At 42.1% G+C, this 20930-nt stretch overlaps 1 protein-coding gene across 1 annotated transcript in view; it reads right to left on the reverse strand.

Annotated features, from left to right (window-relative positions):
- Positions 1-10691: 10691 nt before the first annotated feature.
- The window catches only part of HNRNPLL (heterogeneous nuclear ribonucleoprotein L like), a 45678-nt gene continuing 35439 nt past the window's right edge, over positions 10692-20930 (reverse strand). Inside the window, exons 8-13 of the mRNA XM_030558259.1 lie at positions 16116-16333; positions 15768-15889; positions 15060-15261; positions 12932-12989; positions 12744-12842; positions 10692-10943 (exon numbers count right to left, since the gene is read on the reverse strand). Coding sequence (XP_030414119.1) covers positions 10888-10943; positions 12744-12842; positions 12932-12989; positions 15060-15261; positions 15768-15889; positions 16116-16333 — 755 coding nt within the window. The 3' untranslated portion in view covers positions 10692-10887. The remainder of the gene's footprint in view (positions 10944-12743; positions 12843-12931; positions 12990-15059; positions 15262-15767; positions 15890-16115; positions 16334-20930) is intronic.

Raw genomic sequence — 20930 nt, forward strand, 5'->3', positions numbered from 1 at the left:
CTCCCATTTCCATTGGTAAAGTCCCCACCCGTCTTCTCCCCCAATCCCCTCCCTCCTGTGTTTGTCACTCCTCTGACCCCATCTCTCCAGGTGTGGCTCAAAAACTTGGATGTGTACAGGTGTTAGACGGTTCAGAGCGCACCTGTGGGTGCTGCCAGGCATCCAGGTGTCTGGGCCTGCCCAGGTAAGGGGGGGTAAGAGTGTTATGGCACAAGAAAGAGTCTGGCATTGGAAAATCCAGGCCTTAAACTCCTCTTCAGCTCATTCAAGGAAAACATTCTGCACCAGTCAAAGCCAACATCTGAGATTTTTCCCTGCCCCAGGCACTAACAAACTGGCATACCTCGAAGCACTGACCTACCGAGAGATTATCAGCCACAGATTATATAACAGAGCAGGACAGAAGCTACATTTAGGATCTCGACCTCAGCTATATGACACCTCCTTCCAAAAGAACTTCCAATCTAATCTTTCAGCCTTTGAGAGAGTGACCCCAGGCAGATGACATTGTCCTGTCAAGCGCTTGTCAGCCATAGGAATGAGAGAGACGGAGATTCCGGAGAGCTCGGTGCTGGGTCAAAGACCAGCACTTTAGGGATGAAGTAAGACCCGAGTGAGAGAGCCACTGTGGGCTGGAGAGGAAAACCAATAGACACAGGAAAATTATTAATGGGGAAAGTTTAAAATCAGGTGGAAGTCTTGTCCTTAGCATCAATTACATAGAGCCAGGTTCGCAGGTAAATTATAGGCCAGGTCTTTCAGAGCTCCCAGATGAGCATGTAAACCAGATTTCCAGAAGGCCTCGGCCTCCAGCAGCTCCCATGGCTCATGGCCTGGGTGACATCTTGGCCAGCCCCACAGGAGTTTCATGGGACCCTCCAGAGCTGAAAGCATACGTCTCTCCAGTCTGGGCTACGGAGGTGGCCGCAGCTGTGGTGCTACGCTTCCCGTTCTCTGGGGCTTGGAGCTGGACAGGTAACATACGCTCACTGGTGGGTTACGCTCACACTTTTGAAAATCTAGGTGCCTGAGTGTTAGGTGCTGAGCTCTCGGGGAAATCCACCCCTGCCTGTACAGCCTTGCGTGGACACAACATTTGTATCCACATCCGACCCGTGATCTGTAAAAACGGTTTGTGAATACAAACCGGATATCCACAGATTTTCAGGGCTCTGCTTACCTGGTCCCCTGAGGAGAGCCGCCTTACAGAGGGGTGGGGGGTGCATAATGTGCTGGGAGATGGACGATGCAGGATTTGGCCAAGGGGAGATTCCCCAGGGAAACCCTGAGTCAGAGGACTCGGAGGGACTCATTTCAGCTAGCCCTGGCCTCTCCCATCCTGGGGGTTTTGTGCTGTTGCAACCTGACCCACTGCTAAGGTTCCTCCACCAGGGACTTGTGCCAGGGTTTAGGCCCTCCGAGAGAGTCGTGTTGAGCAGGGTCCGTTGTCTGCAACCTCTATGTCAGAAACCTGTGTTTTGGATGTTCATGAGCGCAAAGCAGGCAGGAGAGGAGGTCCCCTGGGCAGCCTCCTGCTGGAGAACAGCCAAAACGCATGGGGCAGCAGGTCAGTTAGTTCACCCTGCTCAGAAGATCACAACCTCTAGCGTCTCTCATTAGCACTTGCTCACACAGTGGAAGGCAAGTTAGGTAACCCAGCCCCCACACTCAGCTACATCAGCACTGGCGTGCCAGCTGATCTGGGCCATGCGTGCAGAGGCTTGGGTGGCTCTGCAGTTCTGATGGCAATCCTGCCATGACAGAGGAGCACAGTGGCTGCTGTTCACATGGAGGGCCAGCTCCGAAGGCTGCCTCGGGGCCTGGGGTGGGGAAAAATGGTGAATATGCCTCTCTTTTAATGTTTTTTTGTTTGTTTCCTTTTCATTCGCCAAGAACAGAGGCTTTTCCTGGCACAATCTCGAAAAGGGGAGCTGGAAATACAACCCCCATCCACCCCCACAGAAAGGCTTTGCTCCTGCCTGATGTAAAGAGCTTCCCTTGGAGGACTCTGCTTGGCCGGGACCTGCATTTCCTCTCCCCTGCAGGTTTGTTGACTATGCCCGGATGACTTGTGTGGAAAGGTCAGCGTGTTGCATACGCGAGAGCCACCCCCATGGCTGACACACCAGGGACTGAACCAAAGCCCTCCAGGCTTAGCAGCAGGAGTGGCTACAACTTGAGCTAACGAGCCAACATGTTATAATTAAGGACTACAGCAACTCATCACTTCCGTTTGTGGCCCGGCCCAGAGGGCGCCCTGTCACACACACTCCTTCACCTGGGGGTTACATGTGCATCAGAGGGTATCTCCAGACCCCCTCCTCGACTACGTGAAGGGCTTTTCGTAGATAGGAGCACATCAGAGACAATAGGTCCCTGCTGCTCACTGATGGTATGGATAGTGCTGTGACTACCTGGGTGCAGGGTGCAGTCCCTCAATGGTGGAGTTAGGCACCCAAATAACTTTAGGCACTGGGGCCCAGCTGCTCAACGGTTGGCTTTTAAAACTTCACCCAGGCACTGAGCAAGGGGCTTAATTGCCAAATGCTGAGCACCCTGCAGCTCCACTGAAGGCCGACACCAGGTATTCAGGAGCCTACATGTAGACACTCATCTTGGGGAAGGTGTTCAATCACCACAGCTGTGTGCACCAATCAGATGGTCGATTGCTCACCTGAGTCAAAATCAGGCCTCAAAGCTTCAGCTCTGTGTAACACTGATGTATGTTTATCTGCACCTCGCAGTGCGGTTCTAATAAAGCTGTGGAGGAAATAAATCTACAGATCATCAGTCACTGAGTAAGCATTGTCCCGGCCCCAAAGCTATCGTCAGACAGCGCTGCTGCAGTCCAAGATCAAGACCGTGTCTATCTTGCAAACATGCACAGATGAAAATGTTGAAAGAGCAAGATCAAGATGTGGAAACCTCAGTGCACTAAATCCATGGATCCCTCTACACATGGGCTAGAGTGCTGTCAGCTGAAATTCAATTCAGTTTAAATATTAAACGTGCGCATGCACGGAACCCTTATCTCTGTGGAGCAAGGAGTTCTGCCACTGAATTCACACATACTGATGCCACCACCTCTGTGACATGATTTAGCAGAAGGGCTCACTGAAGTCTGCTAGCTATGGAACACTGAGCGAACAGCTCAGAGGAATTTATGAGTCGAGTTTAGTCCATTAGTTTCTGCAGCATCTGTTCCTTTGTACTCTTCAATGGCTGCAAAGTCCAGCTAGATCCACGCTCTGGTCTGAAACTACTGCCTTTAGATGTCACAGCGTATGGCAGAGAAGCGTACAATACAGAGGGGGAAGTAACAGATTTGCATATTAAAAATGTTACACAAGCAACTCAGGCAGATGTTTCCAAATCTGCCTAGTGGGTTTTCACACCTGCCAGTATGTGACACAGCGGTGGAAACGTGTGAGTAATAAGCAGAAGGTGGAAAACCTGGCCTTTGTTGCATATCATGCTGTAATTGAGGAGTAATCTTTTTTTTTTTTTTAAATGTGTGAACTTTTTTTTAAAATGCTCCTTCCTGGCCAAGCTGGTTTGAATCAATTAGACAGTAAGATTTCATGAGATAATATCAAATACTTAACTAAAACCCCAAGCCCATGACAGCAACTGGTGCCCCTCGGTCTACTTATTTGTAATTCTACCCCAGAAGCAATCACACTGGTCTGGCAAGGTTTGTTCTTTATAAACCAGGCTGCTTTTTATTAGTGTGGTATCTGGGGGTACTTGCATACTTTTGGAAGCATATCAATTCCCTCAAGGAAGAGGGCCAAAAGTGTCCTTCCCTCCCGCACAGATTAAACCTTCTTATACAAGTGGAATCAAATCTAGGTTTTTATGAGTTCTCCAGCAGCAGGCAGCTGGAGTTCTTTTGCAACGCTATTCTTAGGATATCTTCCTTCATGCCAAGAGAGCATGAGGAAATATCTGGGCCTCTCACTGACCCGTTAAGTCAACACAATGGGGCTGTTCCACACCAGGGATGAATCCCAAAGGTGTTCTCACAGAGATGACTCTGCTCTTCCCCTCTTTTAACACAGCACCTGCGCTCAATGGGGAAGCTCAATGGTTGTGAGGATATATTACTTGCAGTATATTACTCAGCTGTAGGTGTCTCTGTGGACTAGTCAGTGTTCCAGACAAGGTGCGGGTTCCTGTTTAACAGAGATAACACTGACACTCATGCTGTGTGAAAGCACATTTGCTTGTGTCTGCAGCTTGTAGTTTTCTACAGTAAATACTTCCTGTTTAATATGCACTGTGATACCACACAACACAGTATGGTGGGCACAATAATGCAGAGATTATCACAGGTTTAAGAGTATGAGGGTGTCCTGGCAAAGTTAACATCATTCCGGGGGAGCTAGTAAAAATGGTTTTAATCACTGTGTTACACATGACACTACAGCAAACACTGAAAACCCAGCCTATGGCAGGAAAGGGGGCTACACAAACAGTGCAGGGGTGTGTTGACACCAATGCTGCCAACTCTTGCGATAGTTGGTGTTTAACTTAAAGCCTCAGCTCCTGGATTCAGGTGATTACATGAGACTCTCAGCTTTCATTTAAAAAACAGCATGTTTCAAGCCCTCATGGTTGCAGAGAAAAGCCTGAAAATGTAACCCGAGTGCAGCCTAAGTGCTCAGAAACCAGAACGCAAATATAGAGAACCTGAAACCTATTATTAGTGTTTAAATCTCATGATTTTTAACCTAAGCTCATGATTTTGGAGGTGCCCAACTCACAATTTGTAGATGCTTAAGAGTTGGCCACACTGTGTGAGATGTCAGTCACCATTTGTGCACCTGGAGTAAACGAATCATACAAATTTCATGCTGACATCTGGTGTTGTCTCATGGCACACTTTGCCAATCTTCAAATCAAATTTGCTTCCTTTCAAAGGCCAACTTTTCTCCAGGCAAACAGGTCATTTCAGATGCCTGCTCCTATGGAAAGAATTTGAGAGTTTGATATTTTCCTTGCTTCAACCAACCTATGCCACCAAATCAACACACCAACGGGAAAAGAATGCCAGTGTTAAGGCTTGCAGCAAGTGATCTTCAGCCTGAAATGTGATGCTTTGCAGTTGTCACTCACTGCTAATCAAGACTGGCTGCAGAGAATGCTCTGCCTTGACCTTCATAGTACACTACATAAATAAAAGGCAGGGAGAAAAGGAAATGGGAGGGAATTAAAAATCTGTGCCTGTTGCTTTGGGATGCTCAAGATGGGACAGAAGGAAGAGAACGCATGAAACCAAACTGAGACGGGTGGGGTGGGGGAATGGTGAGACACTTTTAATAGGTAGCAGATGTACAATTCGAAGAGTCACGTCTATTAAAATGCTACAGGAATACCTTACAGGAAATTGACTAGCCCTTGCCTAATGCTGAATATGATCAAGATGATACATGGATCATTCTGCCAATAGTCTTAAGAAGTCTGTAAGAAGAAATAATCAAGATAATGCTGTACTAGGACGGCAGGTGGCATAATGGGAACTGGGCACTGCAAATCTTAAGCCCTTTTACCGTGTCTTTGTTTTTAAATTCCTAGGAGGCTCTCTTCTCTCCCTTATGTGTCATCTCACTGTACGTAAGCTGCTCACGTTGCAGCTGCCAAAAGAACATGGAAAAAAGCATGCAAGGGATTGAGGCCTCAGAAATAACTTAAGTGAAGAGAAGAGAAACGAATTTGAATATTGTCTGATTTGGATATGGAGGGTAAACCAAACTGTGAAAAGTGGAAAAAATTGGCCTGGGATACCCAGTCTCCCTAGGTTTGAGAACTAGGGACTGGGGTTACTTTCACTTGAGGAATATGGACAAAGTTTAGCACAATTAAACGGGCCGCACCAAATCTCCATGATTCAATTATACCATGACCCACAGCGAAAGAACCGAGCTCCATGATTTTCCATAATGATGGAACCTCACTGAGTGTGTGTGTGGGGGGAGAATGGGAACAAAAAGGAAACCAAGGTGTGCATAAAACATTTACAGATTAGCAAGTCTGGGGCTTGTGCCTTTCGGGGATATCTGATTTGGGAATCAAAGTTCAGAGGGAAAGGAGCGAGAGGCAGCTGCACGCTGGAGTAGGGTCACCACAGGAGAGTGCACTACCACCCTCAAACCCAGCACGTGTACAGGTTTGTGGCCGGACCACAGCAGCGAAGGGCAACCAAACTTTCATCAGAAACACTCTAGAGTTAAGCCAAACTATGGGTTTGAAGGCTGGCCAAAGTCAATAACTGAAACGTGGGACCTAGAGGAACTGCCAGCATCTGAGCAAAGAGGGTGACTTTATTGGAATACACTTGTTCTATTTTATAAAAGGGAAAACAGGAAGGTGTTTCTTTTGCCTATACTAAGCCACTAAAACATGGATTACTTTTGTGCTGGGATGTCTGGCCAACCTTCCTAAACTAAAAAGTCTGTGGTCTGTCACCCATGCTCTCCCTCTGCCTGGCTCTCCCTCTGACGGCAGAATACTATACGTTTCCCACCACAGGAATCAATTCTTATAAAGGGCCAAACAGACTCTTTCCGGGCATTTCCCTCAACCTATCATCACCGAATTTACAAATTCAGCTTTGACTTACATACAGGGGGTGGGGAGGTCTCACCCTGTCTGAATATTCAGGTCTATTTCTGTGCTTGAATAGGACCCTGCTCTCGGTCAGCTCCTCCCTCCCACCTTATAGCAAAGTCAGAATCCTACATTTGAGGCGACTTTTTGTTATTACAGGAAGGACTGACATACGTTTATAGTACTTCATTGCATCATCACATTGGATGATTGCTTGCACTATAGTAGGACCTAGAGGATGCTATCCTACTAGGTATTGTACATATACAACATAAGGTGACAAACGACACACTCCCATTTTACAGATTGTGAAATTAAGTGATTTGTCCAGGGTCACAAAGTCTATGGCGGAGCTGGGAAATTACAGCCAAATGTCCCAGGCCCCACTACACTATCTTCCCCTCAAGACACTCCTTCCTTCATGCTTTTCCATGAAAAGAATCCCCAGGGATAAGAAGGTGGGCTGGATGGAAGACCAGATTAATTTAAAGCATACAACTTTTCCACCAATCTTAGAGTACCCAGTCCCTCATGGATGGGGAAGTACTTGAAAAGCTAGCTACCAGGAATCTTGGGCCCAGGCCCAAATAGGTACTGTAGTCCCAGGTTCTGCAATGAACATGTATTGTTGCTATGGGCCCCCACCAAATCCTGCAGTCCTGTAGAAAGGTAGAAGCACCCCTTCCATTGCCAGGGGATCCATGCACTTTCACAAATAGGAAGCAGGATTTATTCCCTAGTTTAAGATTTACAAAACCAGATTTTTATATTGTTATACTTGTATGACTCTGGACTGACTCCCCTGAAGTTTAATAGAAGCACTCTCATGTAACTGAGATCAGAATCTGGCTCCTGGTGTTTTCAAAAGCAGAACAATTCACATCAAACTAAGCCCAAACTCAGTTACATTGGCCAAAGGCGGGAGAACACAAAGCAAATCTTCTCTGCTTCTCCAGATCATTGCATCACTTCTCCAACTGGTGGCTCAGAACAAACATCCCATATGTTGCTTACAAAACAAACACGAGAGTGAAGCGCTAAAGGAAGGAAATGTGGATGCAGATGTGAGGATAATTTGTGTGTTCTGTGCAAAGGATTAAAAAAAGCAAGAGATGTTCTAAGCACTCCCCGGGGGAAGGCAGGGGGGAATGGTTCAAACTGTAACTCGTGTTGGTGTTGCTATGTTTAAGAACTCTGCTGCATAGGAGAGAGAGAGTAAATGCCTCCTGCTGGGACACAACAGGATTAAAATAAAATAAACTTTAGCAGACAAGGAATAAAGCCCACACAGCAGGAAGAGGAGAAAATTATATTTAATTATAACCAGGGGAGGGGTTCAGCCAATCACAGGCCACCCTCTCCCATGACACTCAGTGACACTACATTCAATCGTATCATTCCTTCCTAACAGCATATTTTCCTGAATATTTTCTTTTAAATCGCTCCTCAAATTATTCACCCTAGCTACAACTTGATGACAGCACAGAGAAGTCAAAGACCACTAAACCGTCTTAATCCTTGCGTGTAAAGAAAACATCTTAAACGAGGATTAGAGTATGGTTTTGTTTTTATCATGAGAATTATCTAAAACAGGATGAACTCTCCTCTCTGTCAATATTTTATTTTCCCCTCCAATAATATGTCTATAGTTGAAGCTTGATTTTAAAAGCATCATCCTTCACTTCTACACTGAAGCACACAGTAGTGGGTGTTTTATGAGAGAGTGTCAATGGTTTAAAAATAAGTCTTTTGTATGGCAAGGTTCAATGTTTTGGGCATAAGGCTTGTGAAAAAAAGGTAGGAAAATTACAACAAGACATCAGTGCTTCAGTTTATCTAACCTAACAAGCATGTGACAGAACAGGAGACTGACAAGAACATCTTCATGTTCTATACAGATCTTAATCTCTCCTGTCATAACTTCCCCTCCTGCCACCATCCCACTATTTTGTCTCTGTTCAAAAGAACCAGACCACACATGATCTAGAACTTGTGTGTGTGTGTGGAATAAGGAGGCCATCTCTGATAGGTACACTTGTTTCAGGCTCAAGGAGTGCCCACTGTGTATCAGGTTAGTTATATGGCAAAATGGCAATAAGGAATCGGACTGTTCTCAGCTTACTGATGGACCAGATGACACTCTCAAGGGAAGAATTGCATTGGGATTTCAGATCCACTCCTGCCTTAGGGTAGTTTACATTGCAATCAGAGTGTAACTCATATAGACATACTTAAGCTAGTTCTGACCTTCACATGCTGCAGTTACAACTCTGACTGAAGTGTAAACATACCTGTAGGCGCACAAACTGCTCAGATATTTTGGGTGAAGGGATTTCTAGTTCACATAATGTCCTCTGAGAGAATTTACTTAGAGGCTGCTCTCCTTTTCTCTCTCACTCCAGGCTGGGGGAAGATGCTTCTTACCTAGACATGGTGGTTCACTGAGGTCACTTTACCATTATATAAGGTGCAGTTTTTAAAAACCTGAATGCTTTAAGGTAATTCATTCTGAAAACCTTGTAAACCCCATCAAGTGGCATCACTATTCTAATATTAAACTACAAACTATCTCAGCTGCTAGAACTATATTGATACCAATAGGAAATGCAAACTAACACAACTCTTAAAGGGGACTACTATGAGAAAAGAACAGATTTCTACTGGCCAGTCAGGCTGGTAGAAGAGGAACTAAGGACTTTTTTGCACTTTTTACTGGGAAGGGTGGAATATACAGACCTAGGTACAAATGATACCAAATATTTTATTGGTTTTGTGGCCAGCGAGGCATGACCTATGGTGTAACTAACCTGATATTAAGAATGGGAAAAGTTTAATCTGAATATCAATAAATGCAGACTGAGAAGCAGATCCTTTAAGCTGCAGAATTCTCTCTGTAGGGAAGGATGGAACACTCACTGTATGCACAAAACAGTAAGAAGTGTACTGCATGAGTAATCCTGCCTTGGCAGATAGATGAAATGGAGGATCCAACCAACAGGTCATTCCCATTTAACTTCTATGATTGGATAAAATGACATTAGGGTGTGACTAGAGAAAATACACTGCTACACACTGGGAAGTGGAACACATTTTCTCCCATCTGGTAGAGAAAAACTGGGCCAATTCTGATCTCATTAATTTTACACCACACAATTCCATGAATTCAACAGAGTTATATCTGATTTACACTAGTACAAATGGAAAGATAATCAGACCTTTTGAATGTATGATTTCTTTTCTAGTCCATGACAAAACATAGTCTTAAATCAGACATAAGGAAATAAACAATATGGACAAGGATACCAACTGTTAATTAAGAACAGTCTCCCAGTATGTGACATGTTTTGTTAAATACTTTTACAAGGGGAAAAGCCCATTTATTTCCTCCAATGTCAATTTCTTTTGCCAGGATCAAACTTCTACCTGTTAATAAATTATGGCAATATAAGAAACCCTTAAGATACCACGAGGATTCCATGAACACTGAGAATTTAAAATTCACATGAAGTAAATGAAGATGAACACATTTAAATTAAAGTTTCAGGCCTCAGTCAAAGAGATACCAAGAATGGACTGGTATGCCAATGCAAACAGAAAATGGTTTTTAAAAACCATCTCCGTTTTAAGTAAATTTGAGTGCACGCTACACAAATTGACTTAATACTTGTCTTCTCTATGCTAGCTTTTTTGAAATATAAATCAGGTAAAACTATGCTACTCAAAATCCAGTATGTGCACAATGTTAACCTAATGAAAACGTTTTATAAATACAAACTTATTTTTAGTATTAATAATTGCAACATACTTAGTTACCTAAACATGTAACCAGAAACAGAACTATTTCATGTAGAATCTGTCAATTAAGCCTACAATGGAAAAATACTTGCTAATCCTTTAAACATTATTGAAAACGCAAATATACTTCAATCTTGGATTAAAACAATTGCAGATTTAAGGTTTGGAACAGTACACAGTATCTGTGCATAAGCTACCTACAAGGCGGTTGAATACTTGTAGGTACTAATTACAATTTAGTGAAAAACAAAAACTTTTCGTAGTAAGTTTACAACAAACATGTACTCTTCAGAAGCAAAGAGAGAAGGTTTATTCTGTATTTATGAAGAAACAGCCATTTATTTTAAAACAAGATAGGAGATCTTAGAATTAAGTGGAGATGAGGCAACATTAGAGCAACAACTTCAGAGCTTCTGAATGAAATGTAGTTTCAAACTTGCAAATCTAGGTGAATGTAGCACCTAACATGCTTTCTTCTTCTCTCTATAAATGGGATGAAGTAGAGAAGCAAAGCTTCAAGGTATAAGGATTAGAGCCATCTGTGAGAAACAAGGGCAAAATTAAATATTCAGTATAAAGTTTTTTTGTATACAATTTTGTCAGTTAAGGGAGCATATGCTTCCTGACATGCTTAGCAGAGGTGTGTTTTGGGGGTTTTTTGTTTAAAATTTTCAGGCACTCCAAAGCCTCCAGGTATAGGTTCCCTAATAAACAGGGCTTATTTATAGGACGGTGGCATTTTCTAGACTGCCATGTAAAATGATAGTTAAGATCACACATACATGCACAGCATCTAGTAAATTGACAAGTATGTAGTAAAAAGTGCCCCCATTATTAAGGGCCTCCACTGGAGGATTTATGATAGCAACGTTTACAAAGGTGATTTCTAAGCCAAGAGAAGGCGGCTGTTCAATGAAAGTGACAAGCAGGAGAAAAGCCAAACTGCTGTCAAAGGTAGAATGGCAAATCGGATGCACAATTTCATCCTTGCTTGACCAAGAAAAACTCTCATCTCTCCAGGAAACTCTCCCCTCTCTTTGCCAGAGGCTGTTGTTCTGCTGCCGAGGGCTGCTACAAGGGAGCACTCAGAGCTCTGGGAGGTTATGAGGGCTTTCTTCCAATGGAGCAGCCCCCTTGGGTAATATTAGTTTAGTAAGTGTTGGTGAACACTTTACGTTTTAATACTATTTTGTTGACCTTGAAGAAAAACAAGGTCTTTCCTTTAGTTTGTTGATTCTGTATTAAGAAAGGACAGAGGAAATTTTTCTTCCCTCTCCTTCCTATGCATTGTCTCCCAGAAAAGTCACAGAAAAACAGATACCAAAGAATCAAAAGTGCATTAGTCATAATATTTGAAACACCCATTTCATTAGCAAAAACTGCCTCAAACTGTTAGAATGGCAGGCAAGGTACTTCCTCCTCCTTTAGCTTCAATAAGAACTGTAACTAAAATAACCTTAGAATGGAGCTGGATTGTGATCTCTCATCCATGAGATCTGTAACATTTCTATTTGCTTTTATAGTTACTCCAGATTTCCACAGAAATCTGACCCACTATTTTAAACAGAAATACAGATAACTCCAGTCTCATTTCTATCAGTTTGAAACGAAACTAGATTTACTTGGCCCCATAATTTCTTTTTAGAAGAGGTGAAACCTGCATAAGAATTCTTTGTTCAGAGCAGCCGGTTGTATATTTACAATCCCAAATTGAATGTTTTAAGCCCCTCTCTGGTGTAATGAATTAAGTTTTGAGAAGTCATTAAACTGGCCAATATTTGAGTTCTGGGGTCTTCAGAGAATATAAAAATTAGAAATCTCCATTTATTTTCATTTGTGGAATTTAAGAATGCTTGATTAGGTCAGACAGTAGATTTTATTTTGACTACAGTAGTTTTCTTTATTCCCTTTCTGAGAGCATGGCCACAGACACAAACGAGCTTTGTGACGGGAAATCAGTTTGATCATCCAGTGGTTCTCAACCCTTTGAGCATGTTCCATCCCTATACAGATATTATGAGTTCTGCAGCAATACTCTAAAGGACCTCCATTTTTGTCAGCATTCCTGTAGTCAATTGAAATCTTGGCATCCATTACTGAGAACGCTCTCCGCACAGGAATACGTGTTAGAAACCTTGTCACCGGAGCACATAATGAAGGAAAATCACAAAGGACATGTTTATTTTTTTAAGCTGCAGATTTCACAAAATTATTTGCATCTGAGACACCTCTTATAGAAAAGATATAAATGAATGGGTGTGTGTGTGTTGGGGAAATCAGCGAGAAATAAATTTTTTAAACAGCAATTTATTTTAAAAATCGTAAATAGAATGACTTACTTGGGACTCTTATCTGGTAGTGATTAAGTACAGTGAGGGCCTCCACTGCATCTGTCTTGCATTCCCATTCCAGCAGACCAGAGAGTGTTTTGGCAGAAGCTGGTAGAACAAGAGAATCAGACCTTCTTGCTCCCAGAACAAGTAATTTTAAAACATGAACTTTATCTAAAAAACAAACAAATACTTACGTTTTGGATCAAACACTTTATATTTGATGAAAGTGAGAACTTCATGGTCATCACACAACTGCCACAGGAATAAAAGAAGAGATGAAAATATGACCAAGGTTAAGATTAAAATGCCTATTCCCAAATACAGAAGAAGTGACTAATGACACTTAGTTGAGAAACTCTTGTATTTGACAAACGAGAGTTTCCTGTTAATTTTATTTAGGGCAGTATTCTCTGCATTTTTAAGTGGAACACACTGAAGGGAAAAAATTAAGATCCCTTCTGCTGTAAAAGGTGTGTGAGAAATTGGAGAAAATAATCATTTTCTAACACGAAATGCCACCTGCTGACTATCTGGGAGGACAGGCACCCAAAACAAAAAACATTTAGCCTAGAGAGTTTCCAGTAATTTTCAAGACAAGTTATTCAGGAGAATTATAACATGCTTAGATTGTAAACTCTCTGGGTATGTCTACACAGCAATTAAATACCCGTGGCTGGCCCAGGTCAGCTGACTTGGGCTCATGGGGCTCAGGCTGTGGGGCTAAAAATGTCTAGACATTTTTAGCCCCGCAGCCCCGAAAGCCCAAGTCAACTGATCCAGGCCAGCTGCAGCCATGCTACAGGTCTTCTATTCCAGTGTAGATGCACTGTTTATGTTTATACTGTAACAAGCGCAATGGGGCCAATCCTGACTGGGGCTTCCATGCACTACCAGAATATAATAAAATATTCATTAAGTTGGATAGAAGCTAGGGTTAGGCATTTGACCTGTCCAAAAATAACAGGTTAAATATTGCCAAAAACGGTCAAATATTTTAAAGCATTAATTTATTAGAACAATAACTATAGTAATAAAAGAGACTTTATGGCTTTCAGTAGGCTTAGCCTTTAGATACTTATGCCTAATTACAATAAAAGATTATTTAACTGAATTATTTGAACTCAGAAAAACGTGAAACCCAATTAAAAGAAGTCCTGTAAACTGAAATAATTACCTTTCTAGCAAATGGTAAATTAACATTTAAAAATGAATAGTTACAAAAGAAAAAAAATGAAATTAAATCTTCTGTGTTGGGAGGCGGTCCAATGACTGAACCCTCCTCTTCCTCCATCATTCCCTTCAGAGTTAATTTCTGTATGCTCGTCTAGTCAGGTTAGATTGTAAGCTGTTCTGGGCAGGGACCTGGTCTAAACTTATTTAATGTGCTCTGTCAACCAACATGTACACTAGTGGCCAGGTATACAAAGCAAACAAGACAGACAGACAGACAGAGACACACACACACACACTATTTGACCAATATTTGTGTATGTAAACACACACAATGTTTGTTCTAGAAGATTCCAGCCAATCAAGATGCTTAACTTTCAGTTAGTTCTCCTTTACTCCTAAACAGGTGGCATTAGCATGCCATAAAGTGTGTGATCAGGACATTTAGATAAGCTTGCTAACAGATGGCACCATGATACAATCAAAAAGGCAGGCCACCACCTCCATTAGGGCATTTCTACTGAAATATTGGACCATAGTCAAATAGGTGCTCAACTGACATTATTTGACAGGTCAATTGACTGGCTTGCCAAGCCTATTTGAGGCATAAGAAGTCAAATTTTTAAACAAAACCACCAATACTTTATACCATTTATATCATGGCTAAATTTTCACAATTACCCACATGAAGCATGGTGGTAGCTTTGAGGTATGGAGAGAGAAGAAATGACTGAACAACCACTAAAAAGAACTAGGACATCCCTAGTTAACTTCTCATCCATCCCTTGTAACCTACAGTCATGTTTTATCTTCTCCACCTTCTCCCTTTCCCCCATCCCATCCTTCAAACAATCATGCACTAAGGTCTTCATTTCTGGCTCTTGCCTCTCACATTTTGTTTGTTAAAGTTGCCATATTTCCAGGTTCAGGAGACAGGAGTACAAAGATCTTTTCACATATCAACTGGATAGATTATCCATAAAGGGAGCAATGCAAAAACACAGGGGCCTATGTTCATATATAGCATTCGATGGCTCCATCTTAAACATCAGTATTGTTACCATTCAATTACCACAACTATTTCTTATTCAAAGTACAGGGAAGGATTAATTCCCAATACCAATGTATGCTACCATAGTTTTGATTTCCTACCTTTACGAAGGTTTCTTCAGTCACACACAGGGGTACATTATAATAATGTAGCACGCAAGAGGGTGGCTGGATTATATTCTTGGATGCTTGGCCAGCACTGGTAAAGCGATTATTCTTGCTCATAGCAAAATCCTTGTAACTACTTGTACCATCCTCCAGCTCAAATATTTGACTGGGCACTACTGAGTGCTGCTTGGACACACTGGGATTTAAAGATATATCGTTGAAAAACACCCTCCATTCCGACTGACACTGTTCATAATATACTTTTAACATAAGGAGTTTTGAGACAAGAAGAACAGATGACATGCACTTGCAGCAACGTGAAAAAAGTACCAATTCCCTTGTTTAATGCTTGGAGAAGGGTTCACAGATATGGCAATAAAAAATACTTCATTAAATGACTGTCAAAGTTAGCTATTGCCTTTGTATGTTAAGTCAAGTATGTTTACCAAGGTGTGTGTTGTAGTGTGAAAAATTGCATAGTGCATGTACATCTGGTTTATATCTAACATTACAGCTTGAATATCCAACAACCTTTTTGATGCCCCATTTTGTAACTGTTATTTACCACCTTAGAGTCTTATTCCAAATGAATTATTTGAAATTTTTTGTGAAGTCAGCCAGTTGTCGTAGCAATAGGGGGCTGACATTTTGCAGTCATAGCACACCTAAAAGTGAACTGCAAGTAATAAATTGCATATTTACCAGACATTAAGCCTCTTCCCAAATAACTTGACATTGTTGAGATGTGTGACAGCTCTTTCTACAGCATACTCATCACCCATTTCTACCAATGCTGTGCCTGGAATAGTCTTCATAAATTTTACCTAAAATAGTTCAGGAATAAGTGACAATGAAGTTCAAAGGAAACCTCTACTGTAAGAATTTTGCAAGTTCTTCTGGAAAGTTGTTACGTGCCTACTTAAAGTTTTCCCTGGTATCAATAACTCTATGTCTAGAAAATGAACTGTTTGCAACACTTAAATTCCAACATTAGATAGACTGAGTTGAGTTTTGTAGCAGCTTCCAAGTTCCTAATAAAACATATTTTACCTTTTCAATATTTCCGTACAAGCAGAACAGGTTGAAGACCCTCGAACAGTTCATCTTTAGTTGATGCAACCCACTAACCATGACAACTGAGCCAGAAGGATTTCCACCATGCATGTAAGAGGAGGAAGCCTGGGGTAGTGGGTAAGCAACAAGCTCTGGAGTATCCCGAGACCCCATTCGGTACCGGCTTGGTAAGGGTAACAAAGGACCATGTGATCCTACAGAAATGACAGAGACCAGGTTAACACTACTCAGCATAACCCTCGTTTACTTACAGTATATTAATGCTCCACTATACAAATACTTGATGTAAAGGGACACTATCCACTAAGAATTCTTTGTAATTTACTAATTGAATTCCTTTTTCTCACTAAAAAAAGATTCATATCATGCAATTTATTTTCCTCCTCTCCACCCTCAAGGGTTCTTCCTCAACGTTTAAGTAGTTTCGATGTTCAGTTAGTTTCTCCCCTGCTGACAAATCAGTGGAACAGCAGAACTGCTGTCAAGTGCACAAATTGAAAAGATTTTAATAAGAATTTTGGCTATTGTACTTGTCATAAACAGATAGCTAAGGGTTAATGTTCGTTTACCTGTAAAGGGTTAACCCAGGGAACCAAACACCTGACCAGAGGACCAATCAGGAAACAAGACTTTTTCAAATCTGGGTGGAGGGAAGTTTTGGGTGTGAGTCCTTTGTCTTGAGTCTGACCCTCTTGGCTTTGAGAGTGATTTTTCCATCTCCTGGCTTTCTAATCTTCTGTTTCCAAGTTGTAAGTACAAGGATAGTAAGACAATAGGTTTATATTGTTTTTTTGTATTTACATGTGTGTAGATGCTGGAATGTGTTAAATTGTATTCTTTTTGAATAAGGCTGTTTATTCATTTTTTCTTTTAAGCAATTGACCCTGTATATTGTCACCTTAACACAGAGATTATATTTTATGTCCTTTTTCATTCTTTTATATAAAGCTTTCTTTTTAAGACCTGTTGGAGTTTTTCTTTAGTGGGGACTCCAGGGAATTGAGTCTGCAACTCACCAGGGAATTGGTGGGAGGAAGAAGTCAGGGGTAAAATCTCTTTGTGTTAGATTTACTAAGCCTGACTTGGCATACCCTCTGGGTGAGGGGGAAGAGAGATTAGCTCTCTCTCGGTACTTGTGTTTCCAGGACTGGAAACAAGGAGCGTAGAATCCCTTTGTTTAGATTCACGGAGCTTGCTCCTGTATATCTCTCCAGGAACCCAGGGAGGAAACACCTGGAGGGGAGGAGGGGGAAGGGAAATGGTTTATTCCCCTTTGTTGTGAGACTCAAGGAACCTGAGTCTTGGGGTCCCCCAGGGAAGGTTTTGGGGAGACCACAGTGAGCTAGGCACTGTATAATTCCTGGCTGGTGGCAGCAATTACCAGGTCCAAGCTGGTAACTAAGCCTGGAGGTTTTCATGCTAACACCCATATTTTGGACGCTAAGGTCCAGATCTGGGAAGAAATGTTACGACAGTACTCTTAGAGGTTACTTGTTAATGTGTTTGCCCCTTATAGGACAAGCCTGATATTCTGAATCCAGCAACTGCATCTCATGTAGGCTTTGATGCACAAATGATACTGTGAGGTGTGACGCTGAGCGGATCAAGAGTGACTACAGGGCTCTGGGAGTACGGGTGAAGGAGTTGGAGCGCAGGTGGCATTCTCTTCGATTCTTCCTGTCAAAGGTGGGGGCCCAGGCAGAGACAGATGCATCATGGAGGTGAATGCCTGGCTGCGAAGATGGTGTTGCCAGGAGGGCTCTGGCTTCCTCGACCACGGGATGCTATTCGAGGAAGGATTGCTAGACAGAGATGGTGTTCACCTTTTGAGGAGGGGAAAGACCCTATTTGCACACAGACTGGCTAACCTAGTGAGGAGGGCTTTAAACTAGGTTCGATGGGGACAGGTGAGCAAACCCCACAGGTAAGTGGGGAACAAGACAACTTGGGAGATGGGTTGGAAACAAGAGGGAGAGTGGGCTATAATGGCAGAGAGAAAGGAGGGTCAGGGCAAAACTGGGAGGCAAGATCAAACCAGTATCTTAGATGCCTATATACAAATGTGAGAAGTATGGGTAATAAGCAGGAAGAACTGGAAGTGCTAATAAATAAATACAACTATGACATTGTTGGCATCACTGAAACTTGGTGGGATAATACACGTGATTGGAATGTTGGTGTGGATGGGTATAGTTTGCTTAGGAAGGAAAGACGGGAAAAAGGGTGGAGGTGTTGCCTTATATATTAAAAATGTACACACTTGGACTGAGGTGGAGATGGACATAGGAGACGGAAGTGTGGAGAGTCTCTGGGTTAGGATAAAAGGGGTAAAAAAACAAAGGTGATGTCGTGCTAGGAGTCTACTACAGGCCACCTAACCAGGTGGAAGAGGTGGATGAGGCTTTTTTTAAACAACTAAAAAAATCATCCAAAGCCCAAGATTTGGTGGTGATGGGGGACTTCAACTATCCAGATGTATGTTCGGAAAATAACACCTCGGGGCACAGACTATCCAATAAGTTCCTCGACTGCATTGCAGACAACTTTTTATTTCAGAAGGTTGAAAAAGCTACTTGGGGGAAGCTGTTCTAGACTTGATTTTAACAAATAGGGAGGAACTCGCTGAGAATTTGAAAGTAGAAGGAAGCTTGGGTGAAAGTGATCATGAAATCATAGAGTTTGCAATTCTAAGGAAGGGTAGAAGGGAGTACAGCAAAATAGAGACAATGGATTTCAGGAAGGTGGATTTTGGTAAGCTCAGATAGCTGACAGGTAAGGTCCCATGAGAATCAAGACTGAGAGGAAAAACAACTGAGGAGAGTTGGCAGTTTTTCAAAGGGACACTATTAAGGGCCCAAAAGCAAGCTATTCCGATGGGTAGGAGATAGAAAACGTGGCAAAAGACCACCTTGGCTTAACCACGAGAAATTGCATGACCTACAAAATAAAAAGGAGTCATATAAAAAATGGAAACTAGGTCAGATTACAAAGGATGAATATAGGCAAACAACACAGGAATGCAGGGGCAAGATTAGAAAGGCAAAGGCACAAAATGAGCTCAAACCAGCTATGGGAATAAAGGGAAACAAGAAGACTTTTTATCAATACATTAGAAGCAAGAGGAAGACCAAGGAAAGGGTAGGCCCACTGCTCAGTGAGGAGGGAGAAACAGTAACAGGAAACTTGGAAATGGCAGAGATGCTTAATGACTTCTTTGTTTCGGTCTTCACTGAGACGTCTGAAGGAATGACTAACATAGTGAATGCTTATGGGAAGGGGGTAGGTTTAGAAGATAAAGTTAAAAAAGAGCAAGTTAAAAAATCACTTAGAAAAGTTAGATGCCTGCAAGTCACCAGGGCCTGATGAAATGCATCCTAGAATACTCAAGGAGTTAATAGAGGAGGTATCTGAGCCTCTAGCTATTATCTTTGGAAAGTCATGGGAGATGGGAGAGATTCCAGAAGACTGGAAAAGAGCAAATATAGCACCCATCTATAAAAAGGGAAATAAAAACAACCCAGGAAACTACAGACCAGTTAGTTTAACTTCTGTGCCAGAGAAGATAATGGAGCAAGTAATTAAAGAAATCATCTGCAAACACTTGGAAGGTGGTAAGGTGATAGGGAATAGCCAGCATGGATTTGTAAAGAACAAATCATGTCAAACCAATCTGATAGCTTTCTTTGATAGGATAACGAGTCTTGTGGATAAGGGAGAAATGGTGGATGTGGTATACCTAGACTTTAGTAAGGCATCTGATACGGTCTCGCATGATATCCTTGTCGATAAACTAGGCAAATACAATTTAGATGAGGCTACTATAAGGTGGGTGCATATCTGGCTGAATAACCGTACTCAGAGTAGTTATTAATGGCTCCCAATCCTGCTGGAAAGGTATAACAAGTGGGGTTCTGCAGGGGTCTGTTTTGGGACAGGCTCTGTTCAATATCTTCATCAACGACTTAGATGTTGGCATAGAAAGTACGCTTATTAAGTTTGCGGACGATACCAAACTGGGAGGGATTGCAACTGCTTTGGAGGACAGCGTCAAAATTCAAAATGATCTGGACAAATTGGAGAAATGGTCTGAGGTAAACCGGATGAAGTTCAATAAAGACAAATGCAAAGTGCTCCACTTAGGAAGGAACAATCAGTTTCACACATACAGAATGGGAAGAGACTGTCTAGGAAGGAGTATGGCAGAAAGAGATCTAGGGGTCATAGTGGACCACAAGCTTAATATGAGTGAACAGTGTGATACTGTTGCAAAAAAAGCAAACATGATTCTGGGATGCATTAACAGGTGTGTTGTAAACAAGACACGAGAAGTCATTCTTCCGCTTTACTCTGCGCTGGTTAGGCCTCAACTGGAGTATTGTGTCCAGTTCTGGGCACCGCATTTCAAGAAAGATGTGGAGAAATTGGAGAGGGTCCAGAGAAGAGCAACAAGAATGATTAAAAGGTCTTGAGAACATGACCTATGAAAGAAGACTGAAAGAATTGGGTTTATTTAGTTTGGAAAAGAGAAGACTGAGGGGGGACATGATAACAGTTTTCAGGTATCTAAAAGGGTGTCATCAGGAGGAGGGAGAAAACTTGTTCACCTTAGCCTCTAATGATAGAACAAGAAGCAATGGGCTTAAACTGCAGCAAGGGAGATTTGGGTTGGACATTAGGAAAAAGTTCCTAACTGTCAGGGTAGTTAAACACTGGAATAGATTGCCTAGGGAAGTTGTGGAATCTCCATCTCTGGAGATATTTAAGAGTAGATTAGATAAATGTCTGTCAGGA

The sequence above is a fragment of the Gopherus evgoodei genome, chromosome 3 (genome assembly GCF_007399415.2).
Source record: "Gopherus evgoodei ecotype Sinaloan lineage chromosome 3, rGopEvg1_v1.p, whole genome shotgun sequence".
In the NCBI taxonomy this organism is placed as follows: domain Eukaryota; kingdom Metazoa; phylum Chordata; order Testudines; family Testudinidae; genus Gopherus; species Gopherus evgoodei.